At 35.3% G+C, this 17,554-nt stretch overlaps 1 protein-coding gene and 1 non-coding gene across 5 annotated transcripts in view; both read right to left on the bottom strand.

Annotated features, from left to right (window-relative positions):
• NAALADL2 (N-acetylated alpha-linked acidic dipeptidase like 2) overlaps positions 1–17,554 on the bottom strand; it is a 1,132,125-nt gene that overhangs the window by 51,941 nt on the left and 1,062,630 nt on the right. For 3 of the 4 annotated variants that reach the window (XM_050780093.1, XM_050780092.1, XM_050780094.1), the window contains one exon: positions 16,913–17,006. The exons of the other annotated variant lie outside the window; for it this stretch is intronic. In XM_050780093.1, coding sequence (XP_050636050.1) covers positions 16,913–17,006 — 94 coding nt within the window. The remainder of the gene's footprint in view (positions 1–16,912; positions 17,007–17,554) is intronic. 4 annotated transcript variants of the gene reach the window in all.
• Positions 14,924–15,029, bottom strand: LOC126949557 (small nucleolar RNA U13). The gene has a single exon (XR_007723834.1). It is a non-coding gene; the product is annotated as a small nucleolar RNA U13 (small nucleolar RNA).

The following is a 17,554-nucleotide window of genomic DNA, read 5'->3' as shown; positions in this document are numbered from 1 at the left end:
TGTCATAGGTTATCAAGCAAGTAAATAACAGGACAGAATTAGAAGTTTGATCTTTCTGACTCAAAAATTTATGTGCACTAGAGAGTAAACTGTATTTCAGGGAAGAAAATAAAAATTGAATTGTGATCTTTTCTCTTGAGAACCTGAGATATGTTACTATATGTTGTCATGTGTATATTGGGTTCTTTTTTTTTTTTCATTAGAAATGTCCTGAAATGTGAGGTTGAAATATATCTTTGACCTAAGAATACACTAAAAACTATTTTATGTAGTGTTTGCATTGTTTTGTTTTACTTTGGAGGTTTGTGTTTGTTTTTCTTTCTTTTCCAGTTGTTAGCATAACTTACTAAAAGTCATTCTGAAAAGAATGATGGTAGCAAAGGCTCCACAGGATATACCTTTGACTAAGAGAAAGGCAACACTAGTATAGTTGTCCACTGAACTCTAGAGCCAGTCCACTTGAGTTTACATCTGCTCTACCACTTAGTATCTATGTGATATTGGTAAAGTTATTGAGCCTCAGTGTCCTCATCTATGAAACGAATATAATAATTGTACCTGCTTCATGTAGTAATGCAACAATGATGTAATAATAGTACCTGCTTCATAGATTTATTTATAGAGGATTAAATGATTAATACTTGTTCAGTATTTCCCTATGGGTAAGCACTTCTCAGCTGATGTGATTCAAGACTTTCTTTAAAAATTCTCTCACCATGTCATGAGAGGGGCATTCCCTCGCATCTTCTTCTAGGTATCTCACCATTAGAATCAGCCTTTAAGTGAGACAACAATTACTGGTATCATTCTCAGAGACTAGGTACAACTGACTTCAACAAGACTGGCACATCACTACAGAGGATCACTTCAAGTCAAGGTAATGAAGGAAGGTAGAGCTGGATAACCTAAATTGGCAGTTTGAAAGGATGACATTGAGACAGACAGATGGTGTGATGAATGGAGGCCTCCTGAGGCCTTCACTAGGAGAAGTCCTGGGCAAAAGGGAAACATCACAAAAGGACTCTCTTAAGTAAAGTCCAAGGGTTACCAGTTCCCATTAGACTTGGTCCTTATGAAAATGCAGATTCCCAGAACTATTGATTCTTTCTAGGGGCGGAGCCAAGAATCTTGATTTCAATATGCTACTCAGATTATTCTATACATATTTAAGAAAAATTACAGAGAGGTGATATGCTAAGAAAAGGAAAACTAGGTTATATGTATAGCTGATACATTAAATATGTTTGTCATAGAACTACCAACTTCTAAAATAATGATAATTTTTTATTCTCACCTTCCTTCCTTTGATGGAGACTGTTTTATAATTCAATGTCTTTAGTGCCCAGCATGGTGTTGAAATTCAATAATTGTTTACCAAATAAGCAAAGTAGGTTCAATAAAGTATGTTTAGAAAAAAAATCTGATAACAAATAAAAGCATGTAAAGAGATAAGTAGTTTCATAAGGGCTACAAAGAGATTCACAGGTAGGATTACATGAAATGTTCTTAGAGAACATAGTCATTTTTGCTAATTTTCAATATTCCACAATCTAGTTGAAAATTGTGGTAGAAGGAGAAATAATGCTTGAGGCTAATATGTAGCTCCCTGTTCACTGAAATTAACAATAAGAATAAAATCAATTGTAGGAGTTCACAAGGTTTTGGCATTTGATGTTTCCAAAGTGCATTTCACATTCATTAATTATCTCATTTGATTTCACAACAAAATGAGGTTGCAAGAATGGGTATTTTAGGTCATCTAGAAAATCTAGCCCCTGAATAACTTACTCAATGCCATTTTATGAAAATAGTTTGTCCTAAATTTTGATGGTTCAGCAAAGTTAATGCATAGATAACTTCCAGGGAATATCTCTGCACAAGGAAAGAATAAGATGGATACAGCACATTTAGATTACGCTAGAAAGACTGAACAACAGAAAAAACAAGTTCGACATCCTTGAGAGTCTTCCATTTAAGAAAGAAAAATCTGTTCTGATCTAACGTACATTACAGAATTGAACACATTACTACTGAATCAAGTGAGACAAATTGTACCATTCTACCTTACTTACCTTTAAATGAATTTACCTTTCATGGTAGTACAGACGTAGAGAACTGACAGCTTTAGGAACTGACTGGCTACAGAAAGGACCCTGATAGTGGAAACTAGCCACTCACAACACACCGTATGCATTACTTCAAGGGTATGAGGTTACAAATTGAAAAGTAGCTCTATCTTCAATGTTCACTCAATCATTTTGATATATAAATGATGCTCCAAAGATTTCTAGTAGCCATTTCTCTGCCAATTAGAGCTTGCTTGTTCTTTTAAATCAGACCAGAAAGAAATGTTACCTTTCCTATTTAAGTTTTTGTGACCCCAAATGATTGGTCTTTTATGCTCCTTAGGATCCCTACTAGAATATTGGTTCTGTTAAGGAAAAGGTTTGTGTCTTTTATTCACTGCCATTTCCCTAGCACCTAAAAGTGCCAGTTGTACCATTTAATCAATGAATAATTAACTTACATACTTTTATCATAGCAGCTGCAATATTTTGATCCTTATCTGCCCTCTCTACTCTTTCTGACTGGAAAGAACCCTATATAATCAGAAAATACATTTTATTTCTCTTTGTATCCCTAGATTGTAGCACAATATCTGTTTTATGGTAGTCATTTATTAATATATTTGTTGAGTGAATGTTGAATTATGAGATGTCTTTATTTGAATGTATTATATTAAACAATGTCTACAAAATCATTCAAGGAGATGTTTGGTGCATAATAAGCATCAACAAATGCTATTTCCTTTATTTTCTTACTAAAAATCCATTATAATTGCAAAATAAAAGAAAAATATTTAAAAGAAAAGAGGCTAGTGTGATGATAAGTTAAATTAAACTAAATTGGAATAAAATATGCCCTACAAAAACTCCATAAAAACTGCGATTATATAAAACTTTACTTAAGGCATGGTGAATTTCAGAGAAAAGAGGATAAACTGAGGCTCTTCACAGTTCAGGTTTAAAAAATAATAAGTACATTTGAACAAAGAAAATTAATGGAAAACTAGATATTTCTCTCAGAGAGGATTAATACAATTATTTTTTAAATTATATACATGGAGTTTACAGACCAAGGACTTGATATTCAAAAGATAGATTACAGTCTGGTTTACTTAATTGCTATCAGTGTGGTCATGAATAAATTATTTACCACTACTGTCCTTCAGGTTCCTTGGAGAAAATAATTATGTAAGTTTCTAAGTGTATAAATCACTATTTACACAAGTTTGTGTTATTAGAGAACACAAACTAAACACAAGTTACTACAAACCCATTTTTTTAAGGCATGGAAAAAGTACTGTAACAACTTTACTGATTTTTTTTTCTTCAGAAATGTTACTCTTTATCACTTCTTCAACCTGTTCCCCCCCAACCCAATGTATCATATTCTATTTTACTCCTTATATAGACTTTAATAAGGATTTCTAATTTTATTTTTCTGTGTTTATAAATTGAGTGCCATTTTTCCCCATGGGCTGCTATCTCAAACTTCTGAAGAACAAGGAAAGAAATAACAGAAAGGATAAAGGAATTAAACAGTGAACTTTAAAAAGTGATTCTTTTAGATCATTGCTCCTGGTGAAAAGTGAACCATTAATAAATTTTTATAGTACGGTAGAACATGCTGATTTATTGCAAATATTAAAAATCAAGCTTAATATAATACAATGTAGTTGACTGTCTACTGAAACTATCTTGATATTATTTGTGACAACTGAAATGAACTTACAAATTTCAAACAAAAACAATTTGCATTTGTTCTGTTTCCCCTCATCTCAAAGTAAAATACCTGTGTTCAGTAGGTATTTACTGAGTCCTATTTTGTATGTTATTCTGAAAGTATTGAGAAGGAAGGAAAGATATGTAAGATTAAATTTTTAACCTTAATAAATTCCTGATCTAGGATACAAATGTACATATACATCTAATTATACAATAAGTGTCATATGAAATAAATACACATGAGGATGACTGAAGAGCTCGTTGTGTATAAGAATGATCTGACAAGTGTCCAGGGAAGAAGTAAACCTTGAGAGATAGATCATGAAACTGCCTGAAAATCCAGGACATCTTAAATGAACTCTTGAAAATTATGGAATATTATCTACAATTAAAGCAGCTGAGTGAGAGTGTTCCATTTTTAAAAAATATTAATGTCTTTCCATCCTCATCCCTTAGTCCTCACTATTCTAGAGGATGAATCTACCTCTAACCCAAATCCTCCCATTTTTCTGGCTTGTTATGGAAAGAATGGAGCTGGATATTGTAAGAGGTATTAATATTAATTAAAGAGGAAGAAAGAAGGAAGGAGGGAGAGAGGGAGGCAGGGAGAGAAGAAGAGAGAGATAAATGTTAGTCAATAGATATCAAAATAGATATTGAGATCTAGGCCAGTCAATTCAGGAAAGACTCTAAGATGTTCTGGGGAAAACAAATGCCTTCTACTCAGGGAATCTTTTGCCTTCTAGCCAACCATCATCCTGCAACATCCTGCCCTCAAGACAGTTCATGAGGCAGTGTGGTGTAGCAGAGAGGTTGAGGGGATTTGGAATCTGATGGACCTAGATTCAAGCCCCAATTCTCCCACTAATTATACATCTGGTTAAGACACAAACTCTTCTGAGGCTCAGTGTCTTAATCTCTAAATTGGACTTCATCCTCAGCTCAGCTCATTGAGCTAGAGTAAGTTAAAATATTATAACAAATGCAAGGAACTTAACACAGTATCTGGAGCTTCTTGGAGTAGCCTCTAAAGTGACAAACTTCTTCCCAGAAATCTTATTCCTTCTGAAGACCCTTGCTACAGTATCCTAAAACACCTTCCAACAGCATGTCACAAGCTCAAAGTCATTTCATAATGGCTTATCCACTATCCACTTAAAGCTTCTAAGACTTCTGGGTTAGGCCATTGACTACAGTAATGACCGTATCTACTGAATTTACACATGCTGCTACCTACCAGAACCTGGGATCAGCACAAACTACATTTTACCTGAAGTAGTAAATAGCTTGATGCATGCTATGGATAAATTTGTCCTCTCCAAAACTTATGTTGAAAATTAATTGTCAGTGTAATGGCACTGGAAGGTGGAGCCTTTGAGAGGTGATTAGGCCTTGGGGGCTCTGCTCTCATGGGTGGGTTTAATGCCTTTAGAAAGTGGCTTTCAGGAGTGGGTTCTCTCTTTGTTTTCCCCTCTTCTGCCATGTTGGAAACAGTATTCCCCTCCTCCAAAGGATATAGCCTTCTTACAAGCAGAAACTGGGCCCTTACCAGGCACTGAACCTGCCAGCTCCTTGCTCTTAGACTTCCAAACCTCCGAAATGCTGAGAAATAAATTTTTGCTCTTTATAAATTACCCAGTTTTGGGTATTCTGTTATTAGCAGCACAAAATGAACTAAGACAATTAGTTTCAACTTAGCATAAACTCCTGGGCATTTAAGTTGTTCCCCAACCTCCTGGAAAAATTTAAAACCTTCCTTTCCCTCCTCCTCCCCCTCCCCTCTTCTCTCCCTCCCCTCTCCCTCCATCCCCCTCCCCCTCCCCCATCCACCCCCTCCCCTGTCCCTCCCTCCTCCTCTCCCCCTCTACCCCTTCCCTCCCCTTCCCTTTCTTTCTTGACAGGTCTGGCTCTGTTTCCCAGTCTGGAGTACAGTAGTACAATCACAGCTCACTGCAGGGTCGATCTCCTGAGCTCAAGAGATCCTTCTACCTCAACCTTCCAAGTATCTACAGCCAAAGGCTTGCACAACCATGTCTAGCTAATTTTTAAAGTTTTATTTCAAAGATGGTGTCTTACTCTTTTGTCCAGGTTCATCTTGAACTCCTAGCCTCAAGTGATCCTCCTGTCTCAGCCTCCTATAGTGGTGGAGTTACAGATATGAGCCACCACACCCAGCCTATAATTTTCCTGTTGTAAAGAGTGATTTTACTGCTTATTATTATGATCTCTTTGGACTTTCATACTCCAACAAGTTTTAAATTTTAGTTTACTTCAATTTTTCTGTTTTTTTTTTTTTTTTTTTTTTTTTTTTTTTTTTTGGCTGTATTTTTAAAGGTGTACTCAATTTTATTTTAAATTAAAAGTGAAATGTACTGGTCATCCTCTAAAACAACATTTTTGTATCAAACAAACATAGCCTTTTTCTTTAATAGTATTTCCCAGAACCTATTATCCTGTGGATGAGCTTACCACAGTTTTAAAGGTGCTAACAATTGCACAATCATAGCTTAGACTTCACTGATTTATAGTGACAAGAGAAAGTATGATTTATTTTCTGCATAATACAGTGGTTAAAAGAGTAGAAGATTATTTGGGGGGAAAATGTATGTTACCTAATGTCATCTTAAAAATACCTTGTGGTATCACTAAAGAAAAGAAAAGAAATTGCCAATGTGATTTCAGCCAGAGTCAACAGTGGTCCTTTTTATCATACATTTTCTATTCTTCATGCTGCTTTTTTTAGTATGAATCACAATGAATCATCTCAGCTAGTGATTTAAAGATGTTAAACAAACAACTCAGGTAGTGAAAAAATGTGAGAGCGATTGCACTATTGATACTCAAATAATCTAACATAGATTTTATAATGCACAGATAAAAAGATATTATTTAAGGGTGAAATATGCCAGAAAACAATGTGTAATTGTAGCTAAACTGAATAAAACAGAAATCTTATTGCAAAGATGCCAAAGTGATAGGTTTAGAAGGATTAGATTGGTTACTTTAAAACAAAATAAGCAACATATTATATTTCTGCATTCTAAAGATTATCCAATAATCCAGGCAGCCAATGCAGATGCAAATCTAGCAAGACTTTCAACTCATTGCATGCAGTGGGTTCCCTAAGTTGTCTGTCCATTTTTTGCAGAAATATAATCATGGGCTCTTTTGTGACCTATGTTGTCAGTGTGTTTTATTTGTGACTACATGATCTGGCTACCGGCTGCTTGGGAAAAATATGAGCAAAAACATTCCTGAATGAATTAAATTTAGGTGGAGTTTTTCCTATCATTCTCCTGAGGCAGAAAGTTGAAATTGTGTATTTAATAGCACATGTGAGTCTAATTGTATATTGGCTACAACACGAAACTGAAAAAGAAAAAAAGGCTTAAATAGAATTAACCAACATCAAGGCAAGGGTACTTTATGTTCTGTTACAAGTAAGATTAAAAGTATCTTTACACAAACAAAGAAACCAACAAACATTTTTAAAAGTGTGCCAGTGAGGCAACAATCATAGCATAATGGATTATGGCACTATTCTGTCATGGGCACAGGTTTTATCCTAAAAATACACCTTAGGAAAAAAAAGGTTACAATAGAATAGGCCACTATTATGATGGGAGAATTGGAAAAATGTTACTCACCAATTTCAATCAATGTAGTGTCACATATAAAATGTAGGTAACTCAGAAGAAAACTTCAAAGGAATTTGGATGAAGTACTCAGATTGGAGAAGGAAATGATGATCACAGTGGGAAGCCATGTGAATAGCAACCAATTGTGAGACAGAAGATAAATAAAAGGGAAAAAGGAACAACGTGCTTACGATAATAATTAAGGGACATTAGGTGATAAAAAATATGAGTTCAAAGAGAAATGGTGAGAAAGAAAAACTAGTTTTGAAGACATACTCTGACAATGGGGAGACAATGAGACTTAAAGAGCCAGCTGCCTCAAATACTTTTTTGAACTAAGTGTGGATTACCAAATCAGTATGCCAACTATTTCCATAGCATTTACATTGCTTTAGATATTATAAGTAATCTAGACATGATCTAAAGTGTGTTAGAGGATGTGCACAGGTCATATGCAAATCCTACACTATTGTTTATGAAGAACTTGAACATTCATGGATTTTGGCATTTGAGAGAATTCCTGGAACCATCTATATAAAAATGTAATGGGGATTGAGAATAAATGTAGTTTTAGGCACTTGCCCCCAATAGATGGCTAACCTTTTATTAAATTTCTCTATTTATTTGAGCAAACAAGATAAGATACTTCTCACTGAATGCTTTAGAGTTGAAGTCCTTGTCAAATGAAAAAGCTAAGCTTTAGAAATGCCAGCTCAGGCCAAACTGCTAGAAATCTAACATGATGCAGAATTCCCATGGGAACAAAATCTTTTATTGGAACTGTCTGGATTTTAGTCAGGCTGCCTTGGACTTCTGAGGGAGGTGACAGGATTGAGGACCCAGTGTACTTCACTATCTACTGGCCAGTCCAGAGCTGGAATTGATAGTAATTAAATCAAAATTGAAATAGAATCATGCAATCTATATAGTGTATAACTTAATTTTGCTGGTTGGGAAACTCACTTTTTATTTTTCAGAAAGAAAAAACATATGAGATAGATCTCAATCACTTGCAACTGTTTAAAAAAAAAACAAAAAACAAGTGACACTTAAAAATTGAAACTACAAATCTAACAGGACACAGAATGCTTTCCTTAGTGTGATCATCACCTTGAAATACTATCCTTTCTTCAAAAATGAAGTGATTGATGCTAATGAATTATCAGAGCTAATAAAAAAAGAAAAAAGTCAGACCAAATTCTCATTGTCAGTTATTCAAAGAACAGGAGGAAATGCTGCCAGCAACTATTTTACATTTAGTGAGATAATCAGGAGGTGGCAATAAGCCACACAGTTCAAAATTATGTTTCCTGCTGAGTCTGGCTTGCACTAAATAAATGCGTACATAGCTAGATCAAATGAAAATGACTTTTACTTTATTTGGTCATATGAAGTCTTTATGATAATGCCATTTAAGAAATCTGATGAACAAATATAGTATATATTAAGCAAGAAACATCAGAATTACACAGACATTAATTGTTTTAAAGTGCTGTTTTAGACATGAAGAAGTGGATAAGGTAAGAAACAGCAAATTTAGTAAGATTATTATGCACTTACTCTTTAGTCTGCTCTAAGGTTCAAGGGTAGGGTTGTATTTTATTTGTTTTTGATACCTTCCTCTGCCCCTGCGAACTAGTATCACTGCACTCTAAATGCAGTTTTTGGACATACAGTTAGCAACTGTAGGTTGAAAATACTTGTGAAAAAAATGGTTTCTGTACTATCATATGCAGACTGTTTTTTCTTGTCATTATTTCCTAAGCAATTCAGTATAACAACTATTTCCATAGCATTTATATTGAGTTAGATATTATAAGTAATCTAGAGATGATCTCAAGTGTGTTAGAGGATGTGCACAGGTTATATGCAAATACTACACCATTTTATATGAAGAACTTGAACATTCATGGATTTTGGTATTTGAGAACCAATTCTCCATGGATACCAGAGGAAAATTGGATTTATTTTTTGTCACAAGTATTAATACATCTGAAGTATATCGACTATCTTATCCATCACTATTTACACTATATCTCCATATACCACAAATAAATATTCATTCTCCATTATGTGCTTGGCATTGACCAAATATTAAGAGCCAAGGTCACTCAGTCAAAATGAGCTTTCAAGAACCATCCAATAAATCAACCCAAACAAATTATTCACTGGTAAATTATCCTTCTTTCTGGTGGTTGTGAGAATGGTTGAGAACGGTCTGCTGCTACTGTAAACTAGTGTAATAAATAAGCAAGATGGCCGGTTGTCAAGTGGTAAAAATTACACCATTGAAAATGCAATTGGGTTTCAGAGACCTTCGTATTTATACTGTTTGCAGTAAGGAGAAACAGTATTTTATAGTTCAGCCTTGAAGGTCACTTTTTTTTTTTCACCGTAATTGAGAATTTAAGAGCAATCACTGTGAACTCTCATGAAAACAAGAAAAATATCAACAATTTAAGCTTGTATTAAGCAGTAAAATTCTATGTTTCATTTAACACAGTACAAGAGTTCTGTTTAGCTAATGAACTTATCTAGCATTGTAGCTAAAATTAAAACTGCAATATTTATTTAGGTGTTGATAAGTGGTTTCCATTATTCACACATTAGACCTTTAGTGTATTCCATTTTTAGAAGTAAGGTATAACTAAAATAGAACTGATGCCTACAATTTAGCAAATATTTGAATAATCTTTGACCATGATTATTTTAAGTCATGAAAAGTAAAATACAAAAATGTGTAGTTTACAGGTGTAAATTTATATTAATTTTATCGAACACATAGGACATGGTAAAATAATTTTTTGGCCTATTTTGTTTGGTTACATTTTGTTTTGCTTTGCTTTGTTTTTTCTAATATGGGTACATCTCAAGTCTGGCCTCACCTTTCTGAGTGAAAGTGACAGGAAGACCCAAGGAATTTCACATCCAAAAGAAACTAGGCACTTACAACAACCAACAACCAAAGAAAACATTCTTCATCTTTGGCAGAAGTCTGATATAACTACAAGAAGCCAAAGTACTCCGGATCATCCATTTGAGAACCTTGGATTTTAGGGACAGATTCATCTAGATATAGTGGTGTCTGGCTTGGAGTGAAAGTCTCCATAGAATCATTGTTGTTCTGTTTTGTTTTGTTCCTCCTGTGATGACACACACTTAGATATAACTATTAAAGAAAGAGTTATTAATTTCCCTGGCCTATTCTGAGAATATTTTCTTTCCCTTCTTGCTTTAATGGAAACCTGGTTCTCCCATAATGATATCACTTGCATTTTAGCTCTCGTAGGCAGCAGTGCTTTTTCACCCTTTGCTTTTGAACCACCAACCCTAGAAGAATAATATAAGGCGTTTCTAGATCACCACTCATTCTTTGAAGATTTTTATCTCCTGAGTCATCATCACTCACTCTTACACAACTCTTAATTCTTTGCAATTTCAATATCCACATAGAGATACTCTCTTTTCCTTAGCCTCTTTTCTTCTAGCAACCACGTACCACACTCTCATGGTCATACACTGGCCTGGACACTGTCCTTACCAATGTCTGCACTCTATGATCTCATTTTCACAAATCCAACTTGCTGACCACCACTTCCTGCCTTGTCAGCTCACGTGTTGTCAATTCTTCAATCTCATCGTGACACGAAGTCTGTTGGTCCTACCTCCTTTTCACTAGCCTTCACTCCCTTCGTAACCTCACTTTGTTCCAACCCCAGTTACGATACTTTAGTCCATCATAATGCATTCATTACATACATCCTTTATGTACATCCAGTTTTCTTAATCCTATGCAGTTCATTGTCCTCTCAGAAAAGGTCTAGCCCTGGTTAAACACAACTCTGCCTGTTCTATGCCTGTGATAGGGTTCAGGACACCCTACCCCAAAATATGGCACCTTGCAATTGAGGAAGCAATAGAAGCAAGACAGTGTCTTTGACCTTCTCCTGGCCCTCTCCCCTGAAGTAGGCCATAAAAGAATTGTCTGGGCCGGGCATGGTGGCTCATGCCTGTAATCCCAGTACTTTGGGAGGCCAAGGCAGGTGGATTACCTAAGGTCAGGAGTTCAAGGAGAGCCTGGCCAACATGGTGAAACCCCATCTCTACTAAAATATAAAAATTAGCCAGGTGTGGTGGTGCATGCCTGTAATCCCAGTTACTTGGGAGGCTGAGGCAGGAGAATCACTTGAACTCAGGAGGCGGAGGTTGCAGTGAGCTGAGATTGTGCCCCAACACTGCACTACAGCCTGGGCAATGAGAACGAAACTCTGTCTGAAAAAAAAGAATTGTCTGACCTTCCTCTGAAGTAAGACAAAACTTTTATTCCAGAGACACCCTCCCTACACCTGGAGAAAAGAAACATACTTGTCCTCAAAGAGATAGAGACACTGAGAATAATCTGAACAGAGATCTTACTAAATCCCCCCCAACTTATTGCAATTAGATCATATTTTTTTTCTTCTAATCATACTTCCGAACTCTTCATCAAACTTAGCATAAAAGTACACACATTTCCCTCTTTCTTTGGGTCTTTATTTCTGAAGGCTCCTGTGTCATGCAAAACTTACATAAATTCACATGCCTTTCTCATGTGTGAGAGGAAAATAAATCTCAGGACATTCAAATCACTTAGCCAAAGGGAAAGTCAAGCTGAGAACTGCGTCAGGCAAACCTGCCTCCCATTCTATTCCTATATATGTAGCTACAAAGACTGGAAAAAAGCTACATACCTCCCTCACAAGGAAATTCCTTGTGGACAAAGGAGAGACAGAACTTAGTCATCCCTCTGCTAACATGAGACAAATGCATATCTGATTTCTGCCCTTGCCGTACTTTTTCACTAAACCAGACTGAGGCATAAGTGATTATTCCTGTATATTGTTTATTGAGTGAAAGGCTAATCAGAAACTAAAAAGATTGCAACTTTTTGTGTCTTATCTACCTGTGACCTGGAAGTCCCCTCCCTCCTTCAAGTGGTCCCGCCTTTCTGTAACAAACCAATGTACATATATTACATACATAAATTGATGTCTGAGTCTGTGTCATGGGTTCATCATTAATGTTGAAAAATAAACTTTCTAAGTGGACTGAGACCTATCTTAGGTATTTTGAGTTCACACTTGTTAATGTGTCTTTTGTTATAGGCATCTCAACCATCAACCTAGTGATAAGTGAAGAAAGAAATCTTTTCTCCCCTACATTTGCATGCCCCTCTGAAGGCTGGAAAAAATCCAAAATTATGGTGAATTATCTAATTTATAATATGTATCTCTTCTAGGGTCTTAATGCTGCCCCCAAAAACTTATATTTTCATGATTTTTCATTTTCTTACCCTCCTAAAAAAACCGGTTATTTTATGCTTTTCTAATCTAAAGAAACTTGCCAAGGAACCCCAACACCAAGGTTACCCATCTGCTGTGTGTTCTGCCTCCCTTCACATTTTCATGGATGGACTACTGTGTTCCTGCTTTGGTCGAATGTTATGTCACCCCAAAATTCACATGTTTAAATCTAACTCCTAAAGTGATGGTATTAGGAGGTGGAATCTTTTAGAATTGATTAGTTCATGAGGCCAGAACCCTAAAAAATTAAATTAGTACTCTTTTAAAAGAAACACAAGACAGCTCCCTCAACCTTTCTTCCATGTTAAGTTAATAGCAAAAAGATGGCCAACTTTGAAGCCAGAAATGAACCCTCACCAAGCAGCGAAACTGCTGATGCCTTGATCTCAGATATCAGCCTCCAGAATTGTAAGAAATAAATTACTGTTGTTGATAAGCCATCCAATCTATGGTATTTTCTTATAACTGCCTGAATGGACTATGACAGCTCCTAACTAATGCAAAGTCCTCAATCCTTGTGCTTGAAAACTAGCGCAGTGATTCTCCCTTTACTCTCTTCCGTTAGCAAATTTTACTCTCCACTAGATCACTGTCAACAAAATAAAAACATGCTACACTTCCTTGACTCCATATTTTTTTTCCACCTATACCATTGTTACAGGAAAGGGGTCCCCATCCAGACCCCCAAGAGAGGATTCTTGGATCTTATACAAGAAAAAATTAAGGGTGAGTCCACAGTGCAAATCAAAAGCAAGTTTATTAAGAAAGTAAAGTGGTGAAAGAACAGCTACTCCATAGACAGAGCAGGACATTTCCTAAAGTAAGAGGAGGAACATGTCTGCCCTAGTACAATGATTGTTTATATACAGGATAAAAAAGATCATGGGGGGATGTGCTCTGCTACAAGGGTTTGTGATAAAGGATTAATTTTCTTAATTACTGTATTTTGCAAGAATCAATATTGTTGTCTTTAAAGCAAAATTAGGAAAACCTTTGTTCTCAACATATCCTGATATTGGAACACTCCCAAGTCTGGGTCTGTTGAGTAAACATTATCAATCTCTTCCTTTAACCATAAACATCAAGAGACTAGGAATGCCTAACTTTCCAGGCATGTGGCCCTAGCAAGTCCCAGCCTCATTTTACTAGCCCTCACTCAAGGTGGAGTCACTCTGGTTCAAATGCCTCTGACACCACCACATATCCCCAATTTATTACATCTCATTTTATTTCAAATGCCTTCTAATCCAGCTTTTGCTTATACTAATCTTCTAAAATGGTTTTGTTAAGATCATCAATGACTTCCACATTGCTAAATCCAGTAGTCAATTTTCTGTTCTCCTTTTCTTTACCCATTACCAGCAGTTGATACAGTTGATTACTTCCTCTTTGAAATGTTTTATCCACTTGGCCTCTGGTTATAAGATTCACTTGTTTTTCTATTATTTTTTTGGCCACTCCTCCTTGGTCTCCTTCTATAATTGTACCTTTTATCCCAGTTTCTAAAGGTAGGAGTGCCTCAAAAGTCTTAGAGCTTTTCTGTACTCTACATGCAATCCCCTAGTAATTTCATCTAGGATGAATCCAAAATTTATATTCTCAGGTCAGAGCTCTCCAACATACTCTGGATATAACTGCTATGTTCTGCTATGACATTTATTTTGGGAATGCAAATTTGTATCAAAGTGATTAATATTATGACATTTTGTGATTGGTATTAATTTGAGTATAATGCTATTTTCAGATTTGCTTTTATTTATGCTAATTGTGTTCCACTATGAGAATATGTAGGTATATTTCTTAGGAGCAGGGATTTTAATTTTGGTTTACTTATCTAGCTGCTGTTTGCTTTTGTTTTGTTTGTTTGTTTCATAAATATTTGTAAATGAATGAAAAAGTGGATTCAGGAGATGTGAAGTTCATGGGGATTACATGCAAAAATGTTTGTATACATTTAACTTTCTGTAGAGAAGGATAATAATTTTCTTCAGATGTTGAAAAGGTCCTTAATCATCCACACAAACCAGATTAATAATATAATTCTAGCAATAACCCAATAGGTCATTTTTCGAGCATCAGTATTAGCCCATTTTACTTAAAATGTTTATATAGTGGTTATAATGCTGAAATATTGTGCCCATTTGTAGATTTGTTATGTCAGACAATTGAAATGTGCCAATGTGCTAACAAGGTTTGAAGGAGGTAAATCTCATACATTGGCCTGAAAACCAAATCATCACAAATATGAACCACAAAAAGATCATATATATGAATTTTGAATAATAAACCCCATTGTTTAAAAAATGGATTTTAGCATGCATAACGACAGTATTGCTAACATTTTTGGTCTCAGAAAAGCAACCTATCATTTATAATTCTATTATATAATGTTAGCATTTCACAGTATACTCTTTGGGGCTTCTTTTCATGCATAATAGCATAATAGCTATTGCTTTTAGATGAACAGGTATTGTGAAGTTGTTAACCTTCTTTTGTTCTCTGAAAGTTTAAAGTTTTATATGGAATACCAACAGAATTTTCTGAAGTATAAAATATAAAAACTAAAGAAACAGCAAAACAGTTTACAGAAAAAATAAAATTAATGTTTAAAAAATATTTGCAGAAATGATATTTATTATTCACAAAACTATTTAGAACTTTATTTATACCTTCTTTGTTCTTATTTTGCAAAGTGCCATGTTTGGTTGCCCAGAGTGACTGCTACAGGTAGACACACTGACAACAGTAAGACGAAAGCCTAGTGTAGGTAGGAAAGAATGGACACTATATAGAGACTAACTTAGATATATAAAAAGGAGAGCAATATGAGGCTATTTGTATGGTAACAAATAGCTGTAAGTGGCTCAAATTGTTCACAAGGTCATGGTTTTACAGTCACTATAATAAAATCATAAGAAGTATTGAGGGGGGAAATAAATGGAGTAATCTCTAATCCAGGCAGTAAGAAACAATCCAGGTAAAGAAAAAAAAGGAGGCGCTGGGTGCGGTGCCTCACGCCTGTAATCCCAGTACTTCTGGAAGCCAAGGCAAGCAGATTGTCTGAGCTCAGGAATTCGTGACCAGCCCGGGCAACATAGTGAAACCCCGTCTCTACTGAAATACAAATAATAGCCGGGCATGGTGGCCTGTGCCTGTAGTCCCAGCTAGTTGGGAGGCTAAGGCAGGAGAATTACTTGAACCTGGGAGGCAGAGGTTGCAGTTAGCGGAGATCACACCACTGCACTCCAGCCTGGGCAACAGAGAGTGAGGTTCCATATCAAAAGGAAAAAAAAAAAAAAGAGAGAGAGAGAAAGATTAAATTTTCAGCTATTGGAAATATTTGGCTTTTTAGAATGATCCATTTTCAAAGGATTACTGTTTCAGCTCTACAGTTAAAATATTGACTTTTTCATTGAGAAGTAGTTGTCCACAAATGACTCATTAAAGATCTGTTTAGGAAGATGTGTGACTCAAAGAGGAGGCGGGTGAAATCTTTAATCACAATACTGACCTTTGTATTTGGTTAATGAAGACAAATTAGGAGCCTAATTGAAAGATTTGTATGTAGATGAAGGGGAAATGAAGGTAATTATTAGGGTGGGGTGAGAATTCTTCTGAGAGAGATATAATCAAACATGAAGGAATTGAAATAGAGATTCAGAAATAATTGCCTGGTTTCTTCTTTATCATCTTCGATCTAAGTTCTGAGCCAATATCTCAGTCAAATGGAATGGGGCCCATACCACACAGAAACCAGCTCCAAAAGAGAAACTTCTGGACCAGTCTTGTTTGAACTGATTGACTGTTACGTACAATGTTAAAAAAAAAAATGGATCATTGAGCTATATTATTCTATATGAGACCTGTAAATAATAACAGAAACTTAGAATTATAAATCTCTTTGATAAAATAGATGGGCCATCCTTTAAAATCTGATATTCTCCTTTATGCTTACACATAAGTGCATCTCATTTTTGTCAATTGAAAGCTAAAATTCTTCCAGGCCCTTCCCAGGATCACTCTCTCCAGGAAGGACAGCATTGCCATAGCTAGTAAGATCACTGATGACTTCATCCATTCCTTGTTGAAAATTAGTTGAACAATGTTTCATTGGTAAAATTACTATAATTCAAAGGAAAATTACCTTTAAGGTTGTTTTGAACTTCTAAAGCTATATCAATTGCATTAAAGGGCAGAACAGGTTCGTTGGCAATTTGCAAAATCACTTCTCCTGAGAGCTGAAAGAAAAAAAGGAAAAAGAAAATACTAGCATTCAGTAATCAGGAGTTTTCATTTGTTTGTTTTTCATTATTTCAGGTATTTTTATACATCTAGAGTAGCAAAACCACACAGGAATAATATAGTTTTATAAAATCTCTTTTTCTTTTAAACCTTTATTTAATTTTATCTTTCTATAAAGAAAAAGTCCTCAGCTCTTTTTCATGTCTCAGAATAGCATAAAGAAATATATCATTCCTTTTGTGAGCTGAAATATTAAGAAATGGCTTCCCTAATTGAAAGGGTTGTAATATTTAGACTTTAAATAATTCCTTACAGTTCATAATATCACATGATCAAACAAACAGTAGAGAGGAGCACCTGAAAATCAATGCCTGGTTATTGGACTAAGGAAAACTTCAGACAAAATTAACGATCGATCTATTTTATTTGATAACCTACAGGCCACATTTGGCAGTTTACTTTGAAGGTAAACAGGCTTCCAAGTTAACTTGTTTTGTGATTTATGGTAACATCCTGTCACTGAGTAAAGAATTTCTTTCTGAGT

This window comes from Macaca thibetana, chromosome 2, assembly GCF_024542745.1.
Source record: "Macaca thibetana thibetana isolate TM-01 chromosome 2, ASM2454274v1, whole genome shotgun sequence".
NCBI classification, from domain to species: domain Eukaryota; kingdom Metazoa; phylum Chordata; class Mammalia; order Primates; family Cercopithecidae; genus Macaca; species Macaca thibetana.
The sequence above is the reverse complement of the archived record's forward strand: the minus strand, read 5'-3'. Positions and strand labels throughout refer to the sequence as shown.